At 40.6% G+C, this 24,892-nt stretch overlaps 1 protein-coding gene across 1 annotated transcript; it reads right to left on the bottom strand.

Annotated features, from left to right (window-relative positions):
* Nucleotides 1–555: 555 nt before the first annotated feature.
* On the bottom strand, nucleotides 556–11,364 carry HS3ST1 (heparan sulfate-glucosamine 3-sulfotransferase 1). Its single transcript, XM_015862882.3, has 2 exons — nucleotides 11,215–11,364; nucleotides 556–3,265 (listed from the first exon to the last, which is right to left on the bottom strand). Exon 2 carries the CDS (start codon nucleotides 3,137–3,139, stop codon nucleotides 2,177–2,179), a length of 963 nt encoding a protein of 320 aa, XP_015718368.1. The 5' UTR covers nucleotides 3,140–3,265; nucleotides 11,215–11,364; the 3' UTR covers nucleotides 556–2,176.
* Between the last annotated feature and the right edge of the window lie 13,528 nt (nucleotides 11,365–24,892).

Below are 24,892 nucleotides of genomic sequence, written 5' to 3'. Positions count from 1 at the left end.
TGGCTCTGTGACTGAAAAGGTAGTACCCACATGGACACAAACCCCAGCAGAATTTTTTCTTTCCCAGCAGAAAGTCACTGAAGGTAGAAAGATGAAACAGGGAAAAGAAGGAGACAAAAGTGAAGGTGGGACTACACTAAGGTGGGAGCCTTTCTCATGAGCCAGAATCTTTTAGGTCAAAGTAGCTCCTATGGAATTAGCAAGAAAATTGTACCATAATGAGTAGCAAAAACCCATCTGTTCCTCCTTACGCAAAACTTGCAATGTTTCTTTTCCATGTTGGCACTTAATAAAGCCTGTTATTTTTTGTATCTGTCTTATGAAAGATGAAACATTATTGCCAGTAGAAACTATCCACTCTTCTTTGTATATTCTGAGTGGATCCAGCAATGGACTATGCAGGCCAGCAATCCAGGAGCCAGCACCTGCTTTTCACTAAATCCACTGGGCTGCAGCTGAACTCATAAGCAACATTTAAGTGGAGGCTAAACTGAAGTTGGATCCTAATTACTAATCTTTCAAACTAGAAAACTGTGAACAAAGAGAAAGGAAAGATGCAATTCAGAAAATGTTTTATTGAGTACAATACCATTTCATAGTAGGCTTTCATCAAAGGTCTACTTTATGAAACAAACACCAACAACCTCTCTGAGGTTGAATACAGCTTGGGCAGGTGCACAAGTAGTGGGAAATAGAAGGGAAGCATCTGCAAATTTTCATGCAAGCAGCATAATATGGGATACTTGCATCCAGAGGGTACCTGGTCACAGTGCCCAAGTTTGAATCATCTCACCAGGAAAAATTAACCTATCTACATTTATTTAAATTTTATGAAGGATTGAAACAATCAGTAACAAATTTAAATGTACAAGGTATTGTCACTGAAAGTTCAAAGGGTGTATTTTAGATCACAACATGAAAACTGAGAGCTCATAATGGAAGTACTATAGTAAGCCTTCTGTGAAAACGGGATTAACTCTAATGCCAGAAATTGATGGCTAATGGAACATCAGAACTAACATAGATAGGAAAAACTGTAACTTTTACCAATGTACTAGCATCTAACTTCCATTTTTAGCAGATGGAAGACCATAACAGTTCCTGGAATTTGGGTTAATTCCATGGTACCCGAGGCTGGATCCAAATCTTGGCTTTACATTTCCTGGAAAGAGATTAATTGAATAGCAGCCCATGGGCACTTCTATGTTACATGAAGCAGCTGCTCAACTCATTGAAAAGTGCTCAATACAGTAAAAGTATGTTAATATTTATAAGAATGAAGCTGCTGCTTACTAGAAAGTAGACCAGCTAATTCTTCTGGTATATCCATTGGTTTTCAGTAATGGGAAAGAACGTGTGCCATAAAATTTAGGAACAGCAGTTAGCAGCCTTTAAAATGTCCCCATATTGCTTATATCCTTCCCTCTTTCATAATGAAGGACATATACATTCATAGACTGTAGAAAGTTTTTAGATTAATCAATATCTGCACTTAACTCTGATTTCATGAACTGCTCCCCACAGAATCTTTAAAAGTTTGTCGTGAAACTAGTAGGGTTCTGCCAAAGAATTTGAGGAGCAGTTACTACAGCATTAAATTGAAAGGTAAGTACAGCTGTTATCGTGCTTTATGACACAGTCTTCCACTGTCCTTTAGGTGTGCATGTCCCAACACATATAAATACCACATTATCAATAAATAATTTCATAAAGCAGGATAGAACAATTTCCAAATTACAAGAATATTTTCAGATAAAAAGAAACCATTAGACCACAATTTAGAGCAATAAAAGTGGAAATGTAAAGTTTAGCATATTCGTTAGCAACTAGAGGATAAAGTCCAGAAAGTCTGAAGGATTCAAATAATTCTGAAGGGTTTTGTTGAAATGAATTTCTTATTTATTAAAAAGACAACACATTCTCAAGAGAGGATCTTCTGCAGTGAAATAATTTACTTTCTTCATATAGACACATCATACACAATGTTAACAACCATGAAAAACAATACAAAATGCTTTCAAATTTAACAAGTAGAAAAATATAACTAGTATATATGGCAATTGTGAATCTAATACTGTACAGAAGTATTTATGAATTTTTACAAATAAATTATAGCTTAAATGCCCTTTTTAAAGTTTCTAAATTTACACCAGAACATAGGTTCTCACATTTACCACTAACTTGCCACAAATGAATGCCAGTCAAATGTTCTGCCAACAAGCTCAAAAAATTTCTTGTTGGGCTCATAGAAATACTCATGCAGTTTCTCAAGTAACCGAGTATCTACTTGTGGGTGAGCTCGTCCTTTTGACTCATGTAAACAACGCTCCCTACCACTGTCCCTTAGGCAGTAAAAGCCTTTAGTTTTATTGAAATAAAAGTTTGAAGCATTTATCTGTGGTGATAATTTCAAAAATCTCTCTACCTTCTCTATTTCTGGAAAGGGATCTTTAATTAGTTTATCCCCGTCTACAATGTGGATATGATCAAGGGGAAAATACTTCAACCAGTTCTGCATGTGAACGTAGTATAAGCTTCTGTTTATTGCCTTGTAGTCCACATTGAGTTCACCATCTTTAATCAGGAATTGTTCAATGGAGGGATACGGCTTGTGCTTCTGCATGTGGTTATAGAACACTTGGGTGTAATCTGACAGTACTCTCTCACTTGGGTCTCTTAAAATAAGGAGTAGTCTCATAGATTGGTTCATGTTATAAACTCTTTCAGGCACTTCAGGTGATGTGAAATATGCTGGAGTTTTTTCCACGGTGATCTGATGGGGATAAGAGAATGGCATTTGATTAATATACCATTGCAATCCATTTCTATAATGATCTTCCCAGTCAAAGAAGTGGACTTCGCTTTCCGCTGCTGCAATATCAGGATGAAGACTCAGCATCTCCAACAAAGCTCTTGTTCCACCTTTCCTCACTCCAATAATGATAGTCTGTGGCAGCTGCCGGCATGATCCATTAGAATGAATGTTTTCCTTGAAGTCATTTTTCTGAGATGTTTTCTTTAAAAGCTCTCTCTGAGCAGACTGAGCAGAAGTCTCAGCCTTTGAATTTATAGCCGGTCTGGAAGGCACTATCTGAGGTTGAACAATGAGCAGCACAGCTCCCAGCAGAAAAGCTGCCATGACAGAACTTTAGTCTGGTTTCACTCAAGCAGGTAATGGGGCATGGAGCGAATTCTACTCAGAACAACCTTTAAAAGTCGTTTTTGTTTTGCTGAGTGGATGCGTATTTCTCAAACAGAAACCTTTCTGAGAGAAAGAAAGAAAAAAAAGAAAATAAGACAGGCACATTATTTTATACTCGGTTATATTAGTACTAAAGCCACACTGCAAGTATCTTTTGATTTTCAAAACTGAACCAACTTCTTTAGATTTCTGAACTCTAGCCTCATAAATCACCAGAGAGAATTAAATTCTTTAAAGACAGCCACATACCATAATGCCATGAAAAAAATGATTGCAAGTCACCAGGAGACATGAATATTCTCAGTCTCTTTCTAAGACCCAAGATTTAGAGTTTTATTATTTTTAAATTTAATTTCAGCAGAGTTGAAGTGGTGCTTTCTTTGTTTCTAAATGTGCAAGAATAGATCTACTTTAGGAACTAAACAAAGGGCTTGAACAAGGAAGCTTCCTCAAAGAAGGTCGTGTAGTCTCCTAAGGGAACTAGATCATTTATAAGGATCCTTCCAATCCAAGCCATCTATGAATTTATGTTGTGACAGTAGCCTGAAAGTAAAGCCTCCAGGGAAAAAGGTTCATGTGATATGAAGAGAAATGTGAGAAGGCCACATTCTCACAGAGAGAAGCCAGGAAGGTCTCTGAGTGAAACTGTAGACCATAGCAAGGCTGCACCAATGAAATACTAAAAGCTGTGGTCCCAGCTGAAATATTCATGGACAAAACAGACAATGAATATTGCTGAAGGTAACTTCCAGAGTCAGGCAACCAGACTGATTTAAACAACTAACTTCATTTATTAGAGAGATGTTTAAGGTGAAGGTCAGATTTTAAATGCAGTGCTTGAAGTGAAATTAAAATGGCCTCACATAACAGACCTGTTGGATGGTCATGTTGGCTGTGTATAACAGTTCTCTAGATTTGGAAGCTTTCATAAGTCATATAAGCTCAGTGGAAGGCTGGTGTTATTGTATTATAAACGTTGTGGTATTGTCTAACTCCACTTAGAAGTGGAAGCCCTGATGGCAGAGAATCTGATTGCTCTGCCTTACTGGGCTACCATAATTATGAATTTAAGCTCAGAACAATGCATACTGTACTAACTAATGAGGGCTGAAATAAGAAATTACGTATGAACAACCTGAGGAACTGCAAGGGTTAGGCTTTGGAAATTCTCCAGAGAATCTAAAAAGAAGCTAATGACTTTTCCACAATAAGCTAAGTCCCAGTGTGACAGGGACTAATGACGTGCTTCCAAGTCATCTAGAAAGTTGTTTGATAGCTTTGCATTTACAGAGGTCATGACTCCATCCTGAATGGAGCAGGCTGGCTTCCTGATGCTTGCTACTGATTATTACTTTTCTGCTTTCCCTTTTGTAATCATTTGTAAAGAGCTACAAGGCAGTGATATTGTTAGGAAGCAGAAATCAACGCTGAAAGGAGTGGGAAGCAGTGTGCCTCAATAAATCTGTAGTCAAGGATTCTCTGGGTGCCCGTGGGCTGTGAGCTCATGGCCATGTCCTATCTTGGACACAAAGTTGCGCCCTAGGCTGTTCTATGATGTCTGATCATGAGAAAACTTGGCAGAGAAATTTGTTGTTCTTCCAGTTTTTGTCTCTGTTACAATTTTGATGTGGTTGAAAGAACTCCATTTCTGCTGTCAATTTTCGGCTCTCCTTCCCTGTCCTCACCGCTCTCAACTAAATGTACTTCAGTTTCAAAAAGAAATAATCCCAGTTATTAGCCCTTCACTAAAGATGTCGTGGGGGGCTGTTGTGGATTGGACAGCAAATAATTCAGTACTGGTAAATACATTGTTGATGTCCTCACTAAATATTCTGCCATCACATTTAGTAACAGTCTGAGCAAATGGCCTAATTAGATCAGTGCCCAATGGGCAGCTCAGAACATAAGAGCAAGAAAACATCAACTCTTCTTGAATTTTAAGGTCACAGATTAAAGGAATAGCCACTTACTGTAGAGTATATTTTAAGAGTTACAAGCTCCATAAATAGTAAGCCTGAGTCGTTGTCCTAACACCTTACTGGAAAAGCATAATAGGATTTCAGAGAACAGGTTGAATTGATGTTGAAAGGAGTTAAAACCTAATGGTAGGAACCCTTATTTCTATAGCAGTCAGTTTGAAATATGTTCTGCTTCCAGCAGAGTTGTGTGATAAGCACTGTTCCTCTGGAAAGATTAATTTAGGGTTAGCTAAGATTAGCTGCTAATCTCAAATATTAATAAGCAAATACAGTGATCTTAGCAATGCTATTTTATTTGGGATTGTTATTTTTAAATTCACTGGGATTGTTTTTAAAATTCATAGTTTGCATAGTACTTCACCACCAGCTCCATGTTACTCTAGCCTTTTTATGGCTGAGTATAGCATATGAAAGTTTTAGGGGAAGTAAGACCTGGTTAAAAGTGCCCCTATAGGACAGTGTCCTATAATACAGCCATATAGAGTTTGATTATTTTTTTCCCTCCACAACTGCTTGTTTAGGTGCAGATCAGGAATACATCAAGTGTTCCACACTGTGAACACAGTAAATGCTATGGATTCTGTAGGAGTATTCCACAGCATTTACTGTCCTTATGCACATCCAATGAACTATGTCAGTAATTATGCCGTTCCAAATATATAAGCCACTGTTGTTTTACTTGCAAGCAATAAAGCTTTGTCTGCTTTTTCCTTCTGGACTCCTTTGTTTGTTTCAAACAGTACATTGTGAGATCTGAACCAGTTGTTGCGTTGTGTTAGACTAATGCAACACAATGGACATGAGTGTTCCTCTAAATTCAGCACAAAACATATGTTGTGTGGGCAAAGCAGTGTCCAGGAATAAAACTACATGTAAATTGGTTGTCATTCAGCCTTCTTCTCTCTGCCCTCTTCAATGCTTTGAGCAGATCTGCAATTTGGTGGCTAGAATTACTGCAGTTTATATAAAATGATGCAAACGTGTATTCCATAGCTTTATAATTTGTGGGTCTGAAAAACTGTTTCAACAATAATAAGCATGCACTGAAGATTTTATAGCAGCCACTCTGCCAAATTACTTTTCTGCTTTAAGAATTCTCTTCACTGCCTCCACAAGTCATGCAGAGCATACATGACTGCACTCGGTGACTTTGTAGTTCAGATTAATACAAAAATTTAACTGACAGTCATTACCATTGCATTTGCTACAAGTAAACGAGCAAGCTGGTAAAAGAAACAGTTTATGTTAAATGACGCTTTGAAGATTATACCAAGACTATTCAAGAAGTCTAATTGCTTTTTCTTAAGCTTTTCTTCAGCTTACTCCAATTGATTAGTAAACTGTGCCATACTATTTATTCAACAAGATTCAGTGTGGACAGTGCCAATCAGATCAGCTTTCATGATTAAAACCTCTTCCAAAAGTAACAGTAATTTGGAAATAAATTGAACCTTTTCTCACTAAGCACAATGAAGAGCACAGCTGTCGTATTTCAATGACTTTTAAGCATATTACAGTACTCTTTGAAATTTATGTTGCTATTTTATGACTTCTGATTATCTCCTAACACATTACCACGGTATTTTAATGCCTCAGTATGTTTATCTTCTCGCAATAAGATGGCATAAACTACCTGAATTATATATAATATTTAGTTTTATTAGCATTAACAAAATTAGATTGATAACTTCATTTTGCCAGAGTGCGGTGTGGGGGTGCGTTCAGAGCTGAACTTTCCAAAGAATATCAAGTTGGCTGCCGGAACAGGTGGGAAGAAACATAAGGACTGTCTGTAGGGCAGCCCTAAGTGGGAGATACAGGCTGCTGGCAACCTGACAGTGAACACTTCACAAAACAAACAGTCAACACACTAAGAGGTGTAGCAGAGCTAATGGACACATCTGCTGCCAAGACAGTGACTGGGAAAAAGATGACTACGCGAACCCTTCCATGCACATGGAGAGGTCTCCAACTTCATTATACAGAAACTATAGTTTTATGTTTTTCCCAGGTGTTGAGGAAAACCATGTTAAGTTTCAGGCATCCTCACTTGCTCCTTATGAAGCTGAAGCCCTTCACTGGAGGGATCTTCACATACATCTGCAAAAACCCAGTCTGGCTCAATTGAGAACTACAGATCAGTTGTTGATATTTGTCTCTAGAGGGAGATCAGAGTTGAGAATCAGAGGGAGATATTCTGCTTTTCAAGGTATTCTCAGTATTGCAGATGGGATAGAACCCCAGGACAGCTCGTGGGTTGTACCTCCCTTTGCCCTAGAACTGCAAGTTTGGGCACTCGGCAGATTAACACCACTGGCTGTGCTCACAGATCTACTATGTGGACTTCTGTTGGGAGAAAAATCCATAGTTGAGCAAACCCTACAAACACCTTTCTGTACTGATGAAAAGCCAGTGACCTGATCATTTGTATTCAGAGATGCATTTTAAGAAAACTAAACTAGATCAATTCAAAGTGTATTTGAAACTCATCAGGCCATTGAAATGAACAGTGTATACTTGTCCCCTCTAAGAGGAGATGATGTCTGTCATTAAGATACATTCCTCACTTGTTTGTATGAGCTCTTTCAAGTGGCTTTTTGTGTCCCATTAGCACAAAACACAAAGCTATCACTTACAGATCAGTCAAGAGCTTTTCCTGAACAGAAAAAAAGCAAATATATACATTTTTTTTCCATCTGATCTAGTTTATAAAGCATCTTATTTTCCTCAAAAAGAATGGAAAGATACTATTTTGAATGGAAAGATACTATTTTGCTGTTTTTAACTGTTATATGGCCTCCCAGCGCCCTCTTTGTGACAAGGTGCTTCCCACGCTTACCCCACATACTGTATTTAAATCACGTTTTAAAAAGTTTAAAGCAACATGTACCAATGAAATGCATAAACTCTAGTTTCCACTAATTAACTGCAGGCAATTGCCTACTTTAGTGAGTGTTACAGAAACAATTGAACTACATTAACCAGAACTACGTACAACCAAAGCCATGGACCTCTAGGGGCATAAACTATTGATCACCATATTAGATATTAAAAATAGCTATCTGTGCATTAAGAGGTGAGGTACAAAGGCAAGCAACTGTATTAATCTGTATTGCAGTGCCTAAATGATACTGCCCACCTATTCCTTAGACTACATTCCATGAGTTATATTAAAATATACTGCACAGAGAGTAGAGATTAAACCATAGGTTTCACTGTTATAGTCAGCATGTTAAGAAATCTAATAATCATTTCAGTGCAGTTAGGGAGATATATTACTTATCTGCTCCAAGACTCTGTATTCTTAAAAAGTCCCTAAATTTTGGTTAGGGGAACTTAGCAAAGCTGAGCAAGGTTGACTTGATAGGAAGTATTTTTGGCTGAGATCTGCTCCATGTCTGCACCTGCTGTGATAAATACAGTTTATATAAATTAGCTAGGTCACCAGTTCGCCCCTTTTAAAGAAGGAGTTCAGCTCCAGTGTGAGCAATAAAGTAGGAAATTTATAATAGACTGTGGTTATATATAACGCTGCACTCTTTTTCTTAAGGTCAGAAGGGACCATTGCAACGTTTCATGCCAGGAGATCATAAAAATTTTTTAGAAGAGAGAATACCCTACATTCCTGAGAACCTCATGCAGGTAAAAGGAAAATAGGCCATTACAGCAGAATAAAAATAAACCTGAAAAGCTCGGAATGCACAGAACCTTTTTGTACTGAATGCTAACATGGAATCCCCTTACCACCTTCTTCTAGCAATTGCTTAGCACCCTGTATTACTTTTTTCCCCATAAAGAAAGGGAAACATGCAGTATCACTGGCTTCCCAGCACCCCCCAAAAGCCTACACATCCATCCAAAATGGATAAGTTGCCTCAGTTCCCCCCCCTTCACCCCAGAATGGGTCATGACCTAATGAGGAAGCAGAAATGCATTGCTTTCTAACTCACCAAACCTTTCCCCAGGAAAACAATCCGGGTGAAAGGCAGCTGTGTCCGTCCTGCCCCCCTTGTGTACAAAGGCTCACCTTAACAGAATGTACTGAAAGAGGAACACAGCGCATGAGGCAATCCCATTTCCACTACCCCTGCTAAGCAACACTTTTCCTACCACTCTACCAACACAGGCCTTATTTCAAACACCAGCAAGATACTGAAAGTGGCAATAGAAACAAAATTAAAAATAAAAATAAGTAACCCTTTAAGTAATCTTTCAGGTTATACTCAAAGCTGATTTCTGTCTGCCTCCTTCCTGGCACTCAACTTCAGAATAATACAGGAGCAGAGCAGTGGTGAGGTCGTCCCTGTATTAGACTTAACTAACCCAATCCCTTTACCAAGCAGAGTACTGCCTGGTGACCTGGAGGGAACCTTCCTGCTCGGGAGTGGGAAGTGAGGTGACACAGCTGGAGCTTCCATCCTGGGCTACTCAGGGGTATTTACAGCTTTCTTGCTCTCTAATTATCAAAACTTCTCAGGGAAATGCATCCATCTGGGGCTGTGGTAGCTTCTTGGCTCCGGGTGGCATTTCTGGGGGTGGGGAGGGAAAAATCCCAGGCTGATCAATAGGCTAAAAACATTTATGTCTTCTTCTGTGTATCTATACATGAATGTATTCTCATGGATTAGAAAACTGTTTTCTATTCACTCTGATGTTGTCTGATGTCTGTACATTTTTATGGTCAATTCAGAATAACCAAGGTAGTGTCCTTGCAAGGAGGGGGCATTGATAAGAACCTGGCAGTTCTGGGGTTGGAATTCGCTCTGTTAAATCAGTGCCTTTCCACTGCAGCAGCTGGCTTGGCTTCAGATGTATAATCTTGGTAATGACCTACTGCAGGCACTCACTTGACAGTGTACTACCAAAAAAACTGCGTTTTCCTAAAAGGGAAAGGGGGGGGAAAGGAAAAAGAAAAAAAAAAAGGTGGGTGCTGAAAGGCTGGATATGTGTGAGATCTGCAGCTGATGCTGGTAGCTGTGCTGTTACTGAAAGGCGCTCATTTCTGAGCAAGGTGGGAAATGCACTTCTTCAGAAGCACAAGAAATGCTGGCAGATATATATCTGCGTATGCAGATATGAAGAAATAAAATATAGTAATATTTTATCATTTGCATATGGAGTTTGAAAGCCAGACAATTTATGGGCATATACTGAACAAAACCTGTTTTACTAAGCATGCCTCTTGCCACACACACTGCAGAGGCTCACTGTGAGAGCAGGCAGTTGAAGGGGTCTCCCGTGCCCGTAAGATGCCCCTGCAGGCGCCACATCCCCACACCACTCAAGACTGGTTTTCAGGGGACTTCCCAGGTATTTTTGCTCCCCCAAAGAGGAACAAAAGCCCTCAACTTACTGCACAGAGAGGAGAGCCCTCTACGTTACCTCCCAGCCAATGAAGCTGGTGGAATTGCTTGTATCTAGCTGGGTGCTTTTCCCTCATCGAGGACTGAAAGACAAGATCAGACCAAGACTGCCACCGCAGCCTCCCAGCATCTTTTCATACCCCAAAATCTGAACCTCTCTCATCCTTAGCCCTGGAACACGCTGAGACCAGCAGTGCCCAATACCTACGCTGTTCTATTCTGGGCAGCTCACCTCTGACAGGCAAAATAGAAGTGAGCCCCAGGGAAGGTTTTGCTCCGAGCCCATCCCGCCCTCCAGCTGGGCGCGCTGCACCTGCCCGGTTCCAGCGTCCGCCGTGGGAACGGAGCAGAGATGCTGAGCGGAGCAACACCAGCCGCCCTGCCTCCAGGTAGAAGCCCTGCGCTCCACCACGCCGCTCCCACGCTCGGCACTCCGCCTGCAGTGCCTCTGTCGCTCCGACACATCACCTACCGGGAGCTAAGGAAACAATCTGCCCAGGGGACAGATCGGGACAGACCTGCTGGCCGCGTACCCCACTTTCTTCCCACTCTTCCTCCCCCAGTTCCACGACAGCGATGCCTCTCGGAGGCCGTCTAAGCGAGCGGGGCTCTACGCTCGCCCAGCAGCCAGCACCCCAAACGTTCCACGGGACCCTCGCGCATCACTCACCGCCAGGGCGCGGAGCCGTAGGGCAGCACCCTCCGTGCTGTGCCATGAGCGCCCGCGGATACCGCAGCCGTGGGAAGCGCTCCCGGTGGTAGAAGCAGCGGCTGCGGAGCGAGCACCAGCTGCCGCCCGCCTCACCCGCCTGGAAGCGGCGCCCGGCGCCCGCCGCCAGCGCGTTTGTACGGCCCCCGCCCCGCCCCGACGGCGCGTCACGGTCCCTCCGCCCGTCCTCCTCGGCCCGCCCGGCCGCGCTCCCCCGCCCCGTCCCGAGGGCGGGCACACGGGGCCGTCCGGGCTGGGCGCCGCCGCTCCCCCGTGGGCCGGGGCGGCGCCGGGCGTCCTAAGGGCGGGGGGAAGCTGTCGAGAGATGGCTGGGCAGAGTGCGGTGTGAGTGCGCGTCTATACGCGCCGCCGCGCGCCTATATGTATTAAAAGACATAATAAAGATACATATATAAAATAATAATTAATTCAAGTAATAATGCAGGCCCGTAGGAATAATTTTGCTTCCTTCCTGTACCTATAAAAACACCGGTACGACGTCTCCTGAGTGGGACCTGCCTCCTCCACTGATGGCACTTCTTACGTTTTCTGGACTTTACAAAGTGGCTTTGATTTGTTCTTTCTCTGCACAGAAGCGTTCTTTGTTCTGCCGGGACAACTCGAAGTGGAATGGTTATACTGAATGAAAAAACTGGAAGCCACAGTGGGAAGGGCAGTGGGAAAAAGGCTTTCCAGGCATATATATAAGGAACAGGGTTAATCTATTGAAATAGATCTGTATTTACCAAAATCGGATCTATCTATCTATCTATCTATCTATCTATCCATATATTTTTTTTCAAGAGGCAGTACATTTGAAATATTAATAACATGCTGCATCTCTATTTAATCAGCAGCCAAAGTCTCTTAAAAGAGGGATGTAGCTAATTTCTAGGATGACTTTGGTCACTTCAGCCCTGCTCCCATCCAAAGGATGTCATACAGTCCTCGACACAGCAGTTGTTTGTGCAACCTTGTCTCTTGTGTGCAGGTGTGGGCTGCTCCTAAGGAGTGTGGATTGGCAGCATTTATGTACAGGTCTCAGCACAGTTTGCCCAGGGAGATAACCTGCATAATAGCAGATCAGCATTCTCCTAGCTATGGTTGGATGGCAGCCTGTGGCCTCACTGCAGATGAGGGTCAGTATAACATGTCCTGATTTATCATTTATTATTATTATTATTTTCCTGTTATAAACTCTTCTGTTCTATAGTTTGACTCCACAGTTTTGCTTGAAAAGAACAGCTGCTTGTGCATCAGCATTGCTGGAAATCTGCTCTCCAATGGCAGGCAGTGTTATTGATTTAGGGTTTGGTGTTTAAAGTTCTGCCCGTGCTGGCAGAGCTGTTTGCACAAGCACTGCAGGGCTGGGTTCCCACTGTGTATCAGGCAGCGTTTTCCATCCTCCCACTAGAAATGCTTCTTGTGGTGGTTGTGTGGGGACTGCAGGTTGGTGTGAGCCAGATGCAAGCATTATAGAACAGTCTCTTTAAATATGCCATGAATGAGAGAGATTTCCATCACCTTTAGTACAGGATGCTGGGACACTGACTGTGACACACTCACTGTTTGCTCACTCCTTGAGTTCCAGCAGTAGGAATGTCAGCTCACGCGTGCCTCCTGCACCAAAAAGCAGCTCAGTGCACTGCTGCTATGTCAAACTTCTCACGCTGTGTGTTTTGTTAAATCCTTTTCCTTCAGTATTAGCGTGCAGTGGCATTATAACAGAACTAATCAATTATGGGACTTTGCTTGCTGACTTCTGTTGAGAGATGCAGAACGAAGATGCAATGTTTATTTAAATATCACCAGCAATTTCAAGTGGATTAAAGGATGTAGGTGTGTGGGGGAGCTATGTTGTTTACAAATGGTTGTCTGCCTCAAGCCCTGAGAAGGCAAACTTTGGTGTGGCCAAATTAATTAGTAAAATAAATATGTAAGTGAAAATCTGAGGAATAAACATCACTCCATTTGGTTTAGGAGTGGTATCTCTAAATAGAATTCTGTCAAAGGTTTGCAAGAGTCAAGTGCAGATTCTTTAAGAAAAGCACTATAGAACAACCAAATTTCTTTAATTTGATGTTTTTTGCTTATTTAGCCTATGTTTTCTGTGTTCAGGCTTACTGAATCAATTCAATGATTTTTTTTTTTAAAGTAAATCTGCAAATACTGTACTTTTAATGTGTAAAATCGTTTGTTATTAAAGCAAAACAAAACAGTAACAGTATCTTTTTACTTGTATCTTGTATTTAATAACTTAGATGGGTGGACTGTTTGTTTGGACTAGGAATGTGTTGTGAGATCCTACCGAGAGAGTAGTCGTGAATGGCTCAATGTCCTTATTGAGATCAGTGACACGTGGTGTCCCCCAGGGGTCAGTACTGGGACCAGTGCTCTTTACTGTAGGGATGGAGATCAGCCTTGCTGATTAACTCTACTATTTATGGCATATTAGTTTGTTCTGGCTTTCTTGCAGACAGGTAAAAATCCAAATGCATAAATGTTGTTCAACAGCTAAAAATTCAGTCATATGGGATCAGTTTTTCTTCCAGGTGATCTCTAGATCAGATACGATGATACCCATGCGATGTTTTACATCAAATCTTGATATAAAATAATCAAAGGATGAACAAATCACAATGTTATTAAGTAGTTTGTTCCAATTGTGAACTATCAAAATAACAAGAGAGAATATCCACACTTCTTAATCTGAAGGTATCTACATGTAGCTCCTAGCCATTGCTTTAATATTGTCAATTGCTTATCCCGGTAGTTTAAAGATATGTTACTCCAAAATATACTTTCTTATTCTAAAAACAAACAAACAAACAAACAAAACAAACAAAAAAAACCCAAAACTTTAAAATTGAAACTCTCAAACTTTCACATTGGAAACATTTTCACAAGGCTTTGATAAGGAGCCCCAGTTGACAATGAGGTGTCAAGATCTGTCAGTTTCTCCATTCTTAAACTAATTCTGTTGCCATTGACATGTACTCCCTACTTTCTAAATTCTAAATTTCTGACTACTTATGAAAGTCCAGACCTGTTCTGACTGTATGTTTCTTTTTATGAAGCAGATTTGTAATTTCCTCAAAGCAGATTTGACATGATGGTGGTAACTTCCCTTCAACTGTGGGAAGACTGGTAGACTTCATACAGTAACTACTCATGTTCTGCATTTTTATTCCATTGATTGAGAACTGACTAATCTAGGGGAAAAAAAAAAAAAAAAAAAAAAAAAAAAGGAAATGAGAATTCCTAAAGGCAAAAGAATGAGAATGGAAATTAAAATTATCCGTGCAATGTTGCCAATATTCATTTACACTTCCCTCGTTCCCCGAAAAGGAGGATGTGAAAATAGGATGTTGGATGCCACCAGAATTCCAGCATATCCTGGATGACTGACATGTCCCGCGCATTCTAAAGGAAGAGTTGTTCTACCCATACAATAGATGAAATGGGAGCTGCTTGGAGGAATCAATTCTGCATGTGTTGATGACAAGTCATTCAGAGCTAGGGTCAGAAAATCTGGGGACAGAGCAGGAGACAGGGCCAGTGCTGGCGACAGGAAGGCACCGGGCTTCCCTTAGCAGATGAGGGTGCCTCTGCAGCAGCGAAGGAGGAGGTAATGACTCACGGGAAGCAGTGCAGCTTCCAGTAGGGGCCTCAGCACAGAGGGGCTGAGGTGCTCTGCTTAGCTGGCTCTGCAGCTCTAGGACTGGCTGAGGCTGTTTGAAGCACATGGATTCATGCATCAAGGGTTGAGCTCCTTCTCAACTGCATTTGCAAATTTTCTTTCAAGCCCTGTGCCACCACTCCACTGTTACTCACTGTGTTTTGGAAATGCAAAGGTGGAAAAAGCTGAAAAAGCAAAGACATGAAGATTACTTAATTGAGACAACACTTAAAGCTTTCTCTGTATGGTCTACATTGGCTGCCTGTTACATAACAAAGTGTAGATTTGTCAGGTTGAAGGAATGCAGTTATGACTTAAGCAATTTAAGACAATTCCAGCTCACAGATTTCTAGATTTGTCACTGGGAAATGCACAGGGGGAAGCAGGGAGGAAATAGTGCTGTAATCCTGGCAGCTCAGGGAATTCAGAGGATGGCTTATAAAAGACATTTAAATAGACATATTCTAAACCTATTTTAAATTGAGGAAAAAATAGGTATGTTAATTTAGGTCTGAAATGTCAAGAAGACAGGTTGAATTCAGGACTGGTATGTAAAGATACGAAAAATGTGCTGATTAGGTGTGAAAAGCAAAGGACATGAAAAGGAAAGTATGGAATAATGGTATCACAGTATCATGGAATCACAGACTCATTAAGGTTGGAAAAGACCTCTAAAATCATCCAGTCCATCCACCAGCTCATCCCCACCATGCCCACTAACCATGTCCCTCAGTGAGTGTGTTTCTTAAACACCTTCAGGGATGGTGAGCCCACCACCTCACTAGGCAGCCCATTCCAGTGCCTCACCACTCTTTCCCAGAAGAAATTCTTCCTGATATCCAACCTGCCCTGATGCAAGTTAAGGCCATTACCTCTCACCCTATCACTGTTATGTGGGAGAAAAGGCCAGCTCCCACCTCACTTACAACCTCCTTTCAGGTGGTTGGGCACATGAGGTTTAAGTCAGCCTTTGCTTGGTTGACATACATTGACAATGTTCCTGTTTCCTACACACTTTAGATTTCTCCCCAGAGGCAAGTACTAACGAGGTGCTGAGGCTGGATGTGACAGCTTGGCTTGTCACATGTATGCACTCACAAAAGCTGGGTGAAGGTGAGACATGCAAAGGGAACTCTTGAAATGAAAAGGGAAAGAGAATTGTAATTCTTTGATAACATTGAACCTACCCAGTGGAATAAGTAGAGGATTAGTATGAAGATTCCACGTAGCACCACCTCATAGCACAGCTGATAATTTGATTTAGAATGGTCTCTGTTACATTTGCAGCAATACCATGGCCTGCTACTACATTTCCTTTAGACAAAACATTATCAAGTTTGTATTTTAAGCTCCAGGAGTTCAGCACTGAGGAGCACTGAGTTTTGTACTGCTGTTAAGTAAGGGGATTGCCAAAATCCTGTCGTTCAGTATAAACATTTAAAACCCATCTTTTCCTTTCCATATCTGAAGTGAGTTCTGTTTGTAATAAGAAAATAAGGATTATTACTTAGTTATGCAAGACTGGGGATGATGGCTTTTGCCTGATCTGAAGAATGTTTGGTTTAACAAAGTAAAGGGAGAATAAAAGATTAGTAGTAAATTGACAATGGATGAGATCCAGGTTCTAGAAGATGTGTCAGACTTATTACAGTTCTGCAAGTAATTAAAGTTTTACCTCTGAGAATGCAGTACCCCTTTAAGGTACGGGTTTGCTATATAAAGAGAAGAGGAATAGCGATTCAGTGATAATTGGTGTGGTGTGTGCTGGCAATGAGAGCTCTGTGTAGGAGAGGCAGAGGTGAGAGTGGAGTTGTTGCTGTGGTGCAGATTTTTCTGTGTTTCTGTTCAGTTTGACATCCTAAAGACAGCAGAGCCTTGAAAGGCCAGCAAGACTTTCAGTGCTGAAAAGGCCAGTCTGTCCTTTTCCATCTCCACCCCCATGCTGCCAGACCCATTGGCTGGGCAGCATTTGCCAAAGGAACAGAAAACTACCAGTGCCACAAGCAGGAGCATTTTTTCCTGCTGGTTTCATTCCTCACTGACGCTTTGCCCCGGCTAGATCCTGCAAAGCCAGCATGTGGCCAAGAGCTGGTGCGCAAAGGCCGGGAGCTCTGTATTCAGTGGTTCTGAGCCGTGTGGGTATTTCACACTTGAAACTGGAGGAAGAAAAGTTAAATGCTACTTTTTCCCTTGGGAGTTACTTGCAGCGTGCAGACCATTTTAGTGATGTGAGGTGACAGCAGTCCAAACACCTGAGCCTGGCTATGCAGTTTTACATCCAGAAAAAACCACCCAAAAAACAGAGAGGAGGCAGGGCAAATGGCTGAGTGCAATTGCTTTCCCACTCAAGCATCATTATCCTTCCAGACTTGTAATTTCAGAGCCTCATGCATTATTATGTGCTCAGCCAGAGAGAGAGAAGTTTCTCTAGTCACAGCCATGTAGAAATGTAAGGAAATAGCCAGACAATCTCCATAAAGCAACTTAATTCTTTGCTCAGTCTTCAGGCTATTCTCAGTTAGGAGTGCCAGGCCTCAAATTATCTGAAGAGAAAAAGTGTTTCACTCTTCAGAATAGCAGCATTTCCCTGTTTTCCATCTCAGTTTTTAGAGGGTGTAACTGTGATTAAAGGTACTATTTTGCATTTTTTGTTTTCCTGTACCTGCCTCCTGCTGGAATATCTGTTACTGGTTTTTCTTTTGTATCACTGTGTGCTGTAGAAGCAAATCCCTGTCATACCAATGTTGTATTATCAGTGAAAACTTAATATATAAATACTAGGTACAAACTGATCTGCATACTCTAATTAATACATACTCTCCTGGTTTTCTTCACTACGTGAAGGAAAGACTTTTGGATGAATTTATTCTCCTTAACTCAAATACACACTTGCGTGAACTAGGAAATACCTACCCATATCTTCTAGCTCTTATGCAGGTTGTTAAGGGATTGCCTTTACCTAAATTCCAGTGTGACACAGGCAGGGCACAGAGAACAGAGAACTGTGCCATGCACAGCTGTTCAGGAGCCTGAGAGCATCACCGTGATGAGGCACTTTACTCCCAGTTGAATTATCTGGGATGGCTGCCAGCTTTGAAGGGGCTAAGAGTGAGTAAGGCCATGGCCCACTTTCCTTTCACACAGTTGGCAGGAAGTGAAGCATACTGTGTGTTTTCATGAGCACTGAGGAGGCATGGGACACTTTCTAGCCATCCTTTCCCTATACAACATGTAACCCAAGACTAGCGCCCAGTGTGTGTTCATCTGTTCCCCAAGTTAACACTGTGGGGAAATATTTTGACTGAATGGTCTTTATTTGTTTCAAATAGAATACAACATTATGAAATAGACTGGAAGCCTAAAGCAAGCAGTGATTTCTCTTAAGAGTAAAAGAATAAAAAGCATTTAAGGTTTTGCAGTAGCTACAGTAGAGGTATGGCTACCTTAGATGAAAAGAACACGACCAGGAACCTGTATACTTTGTGCTCTTTATTAGACAACATGTTCAAGGTTGAATGCTTTAACCTGACAGATGATATCAAGCATAACTGTGCTCCTTTAATGACAGTATTGCTTGTAAAATACTTTTTTTTTCTTCTTCTTTTTCTTTTCTGCAATGGTCTCTAGCCCTTAAGGCTCAGCTCAGCCACTCTGATTCAAAGCATTATCTAAGTTTGCAAGTGATTCCATAGAAATTAACTGACCTTGCAGAGAAAGGTATGTTCAATAGAGAAACAGAAAGCTTGACTCAGGCTCTTATTAAATACCAATCATATATAACGTAGGCTGGACTATGTCTGTCTTTGTTACATTTAAGTAGCTGCCACTACAGTCATTAGGATTTCCAAGCACAGACCAACTGGGTTATGAGTTCCAGATATAGAGTGAAGTCCAAGGAAATGAGATGACCCATGTTGCAGACATAAGTCAAGTTCAGTGTAAAATATATATTGCTCTAAATTATCGTTGTAAGAGTAATAAAATGAAGCCATATTTGTAAGTTTCACAGTGATATATTTTTATGGGCTTAGAGCTGCTGTTTGTATAAATTCAATAGAGAAGCCGTTTGGACTTGTTTCAGATTTCTTTAGCTACAGGGGAAGAACATTTATTCCCTATTTCACTTGTTAAAAAGAATGAAAAGCAAATCTTTTATCTGTTTACTAGAAAATAAAGCTTTAATGAAACTCATTACCTTTCTCAGTCTGCCTGTTTTGAATTGTATAGAGATGGAATTAGGTTGCCTAGACATTGAAGGACAGGACTGACACCAGCTCTCTGTGGGCTTTTTTGGAAGGTACAGACTAAAACTGGTTAGACAGATTCAGCTGAAATATTTACCCAAATCATATTGTCAAGTCAGAATACTTCAGCTGAGAATAGCTTTTGTTGGAAAATGAAGGGAACCAAATTCTTAGTGAAATTCTGCCTAGAGCTTTCGAAGTTTCTGGACTTGATTCTCACCCTAGTTACTTAGCATCCTGGGAGCTGGCTTCATTTGGCAGTTCTGTAGGTCATCCTGACTCCCTGCTTGCAAACATCCATTAACAGTCTTCGGACTTGTTAAATGCTGAACTGCAAGAAACCCCATTTTGAAAAATCATCAGAAAAATGAGGTGATTCTTATCAGCCTCACCATAATGCAGTGTGTCACTTATAGGGCCATCCTGACTGAAAGACGGCTGTACTGGGGTTGGACCAGCATCACTGTGGAGTTCTTTAATGGAGTAAGGGAGGACCCCCAAACCACTACTCTTTCATACTCGCTGTTAAGATCATTTTCAAGTCATAATCTGATTGCCATTTGAATCCATTTCAATGCAGTTTGAGTTGTAACAATGCCTTTGGGGTGTGCACTGGCTGTATAAGGAGACAGTGTTCCAGAGGTTCCTCTGGAGGTGTCCCTAAATCGCTTGAAGAAACCATACCTTGTGAGTTGGTATTTTTTTTTTCAGTAATAGGAAAGAAAGTGCCTTATTGACCAAAAAACCCAAAATGTGAAGAAAAAATGTCTTTTACTACAACAATAACTTTTCTTGAAGACTTGCTTCCTCCCCTAGAGTTTTTGTCCTTGCTTCAGAGGCAGGTATATGTCTCATTTTGATGATCAGCACAGAAATGAAGGAAAGAAATGCATTTTCATCCAAGGATTTGAGATTTTTGTGGCAGAATTTTTTTTTCCTTTTTTTTCCTTTTTTTCTTTTTATCTTTTCCTCCAAAGAACAAATTGCTTTATCTCTCCCCTTTTTGTCTGTTCTTTTTTTCCTACTTCTCTCTCTCAATTTGAGAGGGGTATGATATGTTGAATTTATTATAGGGTAGATTATTGAAATAATATGCATATTGAAATATGATATTGAAATATGCATATGAATACTACCTGGTTTGCTCCAAGACAGTGTTTCATGAAAACGGACAAGTTTACAATTCTGCCACTTTTTAAAATTCAGCCCCTTTTTAGGCTCATGTGTCTCTGTATAAATACCTTTTCTACCTCACATTCCACCCTGTTTCTCCACAGCAGATAAAATAGCAGCAGCATCTCAATTCATTTAGTTTAGTACAACAAGAAGTGAGCAGAATTACAAGCTGGAAGTGCTAAGCTAGGTCAGGAATAGCTAACTAACTTTAATTGTGGGTACTTCTCTTCTGCTAGTAGGCACAGAGTCATCATAAGCCTGCCTTAGCAGCTACCAGCAATTAAAGGTATCTGTGGCTAACTCATAAAAGCTTTTATCTCTCTCTTAACAGTTTCTTTTTCTCACTGTTAGAAAAAAAGTGTTAGAATAATCATTTAATCTGCCTTTCTACTACAGTTTTGCAGCCTAAATTAAGAAACATTTTGTCCTTACGTTGCAACAAAGCCATAGTAAGGATAAGGTGAAAAATGAGGCAAATGTATCTAAATGTGAATTGCTGCTTCTGCTACAACTAACTCTGAGAAAGAGAGACTGAATTTCAGAGCTGTGGAATGAGCAGAAAGTAGCACAGCCAAAAGCTGCTGAAAGGAGACAGAGCAAGGAGGGAGGTAGGTGCTGAGTGACCAGTTGTTTCAGTAGAGATCTCACCTGAGATATTCATATCTGACTACTAGAGTATGAGCTTGAGCTTCTACCTCAATAATTAATATTGATAATTAATCTCCCTAATCACTAAATATTTATACAGAAACTATAGAAGGTGATTTGAGTTCTGGGTGAAAGGGGCTATAAAGTGAGGGAAGTTATTTTATTTATGGTTTTTTTTTTTTCCCTACAATTACTTTGTTTTAAAGCATCATCATCAGCATTAATTATTATGTACATCATAGGAAAGATAAGGTTGGAAAGTTGAATGTGTGGTCAGCTGTCATGTTCTTCCACTAATTCTTGCATTTTTTCTTGTCTTCATATGATGTCCAGCTATACAGTCAATGTACATGTTTTGGAAAGGCTATGCTGTGTCTACCTTAAATTACTTGGCATTCTATTACTTTCTTTTACTCTGCCATTTTCCCCATTTATTTTATTTTCAGTTACAGTCTCTTCTGGGCCTAGCTTAATATATTTATATCCTTTATTATGGAATCTTCCTTTCCTACCCTCTCTTATTATAGGAAACATTTCTGTCACATTAGTCTGTCATGTTTCTCTTTTAAAAACCTGCCTAGACATTTTTCAGCAGGGAGGTCATTTATGCCCAAAAAATTCATTATTAGAGCTGGTAAATCTTTACCCACAGAGATAAAACTTAGCTTCCATTTTCCAACAAGAAAGTCTGAGTTTTTTAAAACACTGGTCTAATTACTTATTTCTCCTTCCTCACAAAGAATACATTTTAATATTTAAATTTGCTAGGCTAGTATTTCTCTCTGCATATACTTGTATGTACTGGAATATATTTCATAACTAAAATGTGTCTGGCTAATATATCTGTATATAAGTCTTTATATGTAACATTTACATTTTTTTTCCCCCAGTTAAACAGATTATATCTATTTTTTTTTTCATGTTATCATAAAGGGCTCCTTCCAGTTTGTGAACATCAGCTCACAGTCTTTTTTCTAAATCAAATGAAGGGAAATGTAAGCAAAAATGAACTGGAGTTAATTAAAGTGTATTTTTAAGCAGCCCCACTATAAAAAGCTATTAAAATTAGCCTTCATTAATGAGCTGCAGCTTGATTAGAAAGACATTTTAAACTGCTGGTCTGTTCTTAGTTCTCTGGAAGAGCAACAATGAGAACTGTTCAGTTTCTTTGTGTAGAACTCAGTAATAAAAGTGTGCTAATGTACACTGGCTACCCTGGTGAACGATCTTGAATAAGCCTGATTCAACTAGACAAATGACCTGTTTTCTAAAAGAGATGGAAATGTTTGCAGTAAACCTCTGGGCAGACAGATGTGCAGAGGGTATACAGCTTCTACAGAAAAGATGTTTATTCAAATTCTTCAGACACAGAAGGTCAAAAGCACTTAGTTTAAAGTCAAACAAAGAAAAACAGCATTTGGGACTAAATCCTTTTCTGAGTACACAGGCTAAATACCCCACCCATCCACTTGGGATGTCAGTGGACTCTGGGAAGCATTGCTCAATCACTCCTAGATTCCTGAAGGCTGGTCTCGCTATTAAAAATGGAGGCATTCAGTGCCTTAGCCTTTTCCCTAACCTCTGCAACTAGTTTCCCCGTCTCATTCAAAAATGGGTCCATATTTTCTTTAGTCTTCTTTTCATCACCCTACTACTACTAGAAGTACTTGCTGCCTTCGAAGACCTGCACAATTTCAGATGGGCTTAGGCTTTCCTAACTGCATCTCTGCATGCTTGGATGGTGTAGTCCTGCCATGTTCTCTGCATCCACCTTCTATATACTTCATTTTAATATCCTCATCTCATGATTCTCCCAATAAGACTATGACTATGATTAGGCCAGTCTCCTCTCCTGACATCAGTACTGTGATTTTTGGGTAGTCCTGTATAGAATCAGGTGTTAAGCTCAGTGATCCTTGTGGGTCCCTTCCATCGTGGGATATTCTGTGATCTGTGCTTTTAATCCTTCTCCCTTCTCTCAGGCCCCTAAACTCCACTGACTAGAGTCACTGCCAGACAAGGTTTTAAGGTGCTGATGAGTTCTTACTTGACTATGAGTACAGCAGATTACCTCTCCACAATGGCTGCTGTATCATCTGGGTCAGCAAGTTATTAACAGTGTTCTCAAGGAAATTACTGGATTGCTTATGTCCTGCTGCATTGCCCTTCCAGCAGATGCTGGAATGGTTGAATTCTTCCATGAGGATCGTAGCCTATGAATGAGAGACTATGCAATGCCAGACAACAAAATAGGATTTTCAAGTATATTAACTGCAAGAGGAAGTCAAAGGAAACCATTGGACTGATACTTGATGCAAACAGTCACCAAACAAGTAAGGATGAGGAAAACGTGGAAGCTTTTAGTGTCTTTTTGCCTCCGTTTAGAATAGTAATGACGTCTTGGGCTGCTTGATCCCTAAAGCTGGAAGGCCCTGACAGAGTAAGCAGTGACTTTCCATCCATGGTGACCAAAACTGTGAGGGACCAGTTCTATCATCTCAAAGTTCTTAAGTCCATGGGGTATGATAGGATTTACTCCAGAGCATCAAGGGAATTAGCAGACACTATTGCTGGATGCTTCTCATCCATTTACCAAAGGTCATGGGAGTCTGGGACAAGAGGTTTTGCAGAGAGATCTAGATAATTTGGAGCACTAGGCAGACATCAGTGCCATGAAGTTCAACTAATGTAAATACTAGGTTTTGCACCTGGGACAGAATAATGATGGATGTAGGTACAGAATGGGAGATGAGTGGCTGGAGAGCAGCTCAGCAGAAAGGGACCTGTGGCTGCCTGAGGCGGCAGGTCTAGCACGAACCAACATTGTGCCTTGGCAACCAACAGAGTAAGTTGCATTTTGGGCTGTATTAAAAACAGAATAGACATCTGGTCAAGAGTTGATCCTCCCACTATTTTTAATGTTGGTGTGGCCTTATCTTGACTACTGTGTTTAGCAGGAAGGCATATCCTATGAGGAGAGGCTGAGAACACTTGGCTTCTCTAGCTGGGAGAAGAGTAGGGTCTCACTGGTCTCTGCAACTTCCCAAGGAGAGGAAGCAGAGAGGGAGGTACCCATCTTTTCTCCTAGTAACAAATGATAGAACACAAGGGAATGGCATAAAGCTGTGCCAGGAGAGGTTCAGTATGGATATTATGAAAAATGCCTAATATTTGACATTTAGGTAGTTCTTCAACTCCAGTGTTATATGCACTCATACACTTATGACAGTTTACAGTGACATGAGATCAAATGATCTCATAATCCCTCTTTACTAAGCTACTTGGGATGCAGGAGAACAGCAGTCCAAAGTCTCAGAAAATCTGATGGCTAAAATCAAGGGGATTACTGATACTGAGAGAGATGTGTGTGGCAGAAGCCCCTGCTTGCATTTTTTCTGCTCCCCAGAATCATTCTAGAGCATCTGGGAAAGAATGACTTTACAGCTTTCCCAAGAGAAGTCTTGCCAAACCTAAATATTTAAAAGTCAGGTACCTAGTATAAGCCAGTGACAGTCAGTCACTTCATCAGTGAAAAAAATGTCTTTCTGTTTTGGCTGTCTGCATTTGCATATTTTAGTCCTCACCATTCCTATTTCCCCAGTTTCCAATTCCTGCAGATTACCTTGAATACCAGTGATAAAGCTTGCTGAGATTTTTGATAGTAGCTATGTGAATGTTTGCTACCATTGTGTGAATGTGAATTTAACCCTAAGGCATGTGTCATTCTTTGTGGCTTTTTAAACCAGAGGATAAAAATGTGAGTATGTGAAGAGCTGCAGTAGACAGTGCTATTTACTCTGCTGAAAGGAGATGCTACGAAATGTTACAAAATCTTCCTAGCCTAGTTTAATCTTTGTCCTGTATTCTCCCACACAGTGTTCAGAATCTGGTA

The sequence above is a fragment of the Coturnix japonica genome, chromosome 4, assembly GCF_054131305.1.
Source record: "Coturnix japonica strain WE chromosome 4, WE-NBRP24, whole genome shotgun sequence".
Taxonomy (NCBI): domain Eukaryota; kingdom Metazoa; phylum Chordata; class Aves; order Galliformes; family Phasianidae; genus Coturnix; species Coturnix japonica.
Note: the sequence above shows the minus strand (reverse complement) of the source record. Positions and strands in the feature narration are given on the sequence as shown.

What these genes read in the sequence shown, in the direction of transcription:
- HS3ST1 (XM_015862882.3), bottom strand. Translation starts at nt 3,139, where the DNA reads ATGGCAGCTTTTCTGCTGGGAGCTGTGCTGCTCATTGTTCAACCTCAG.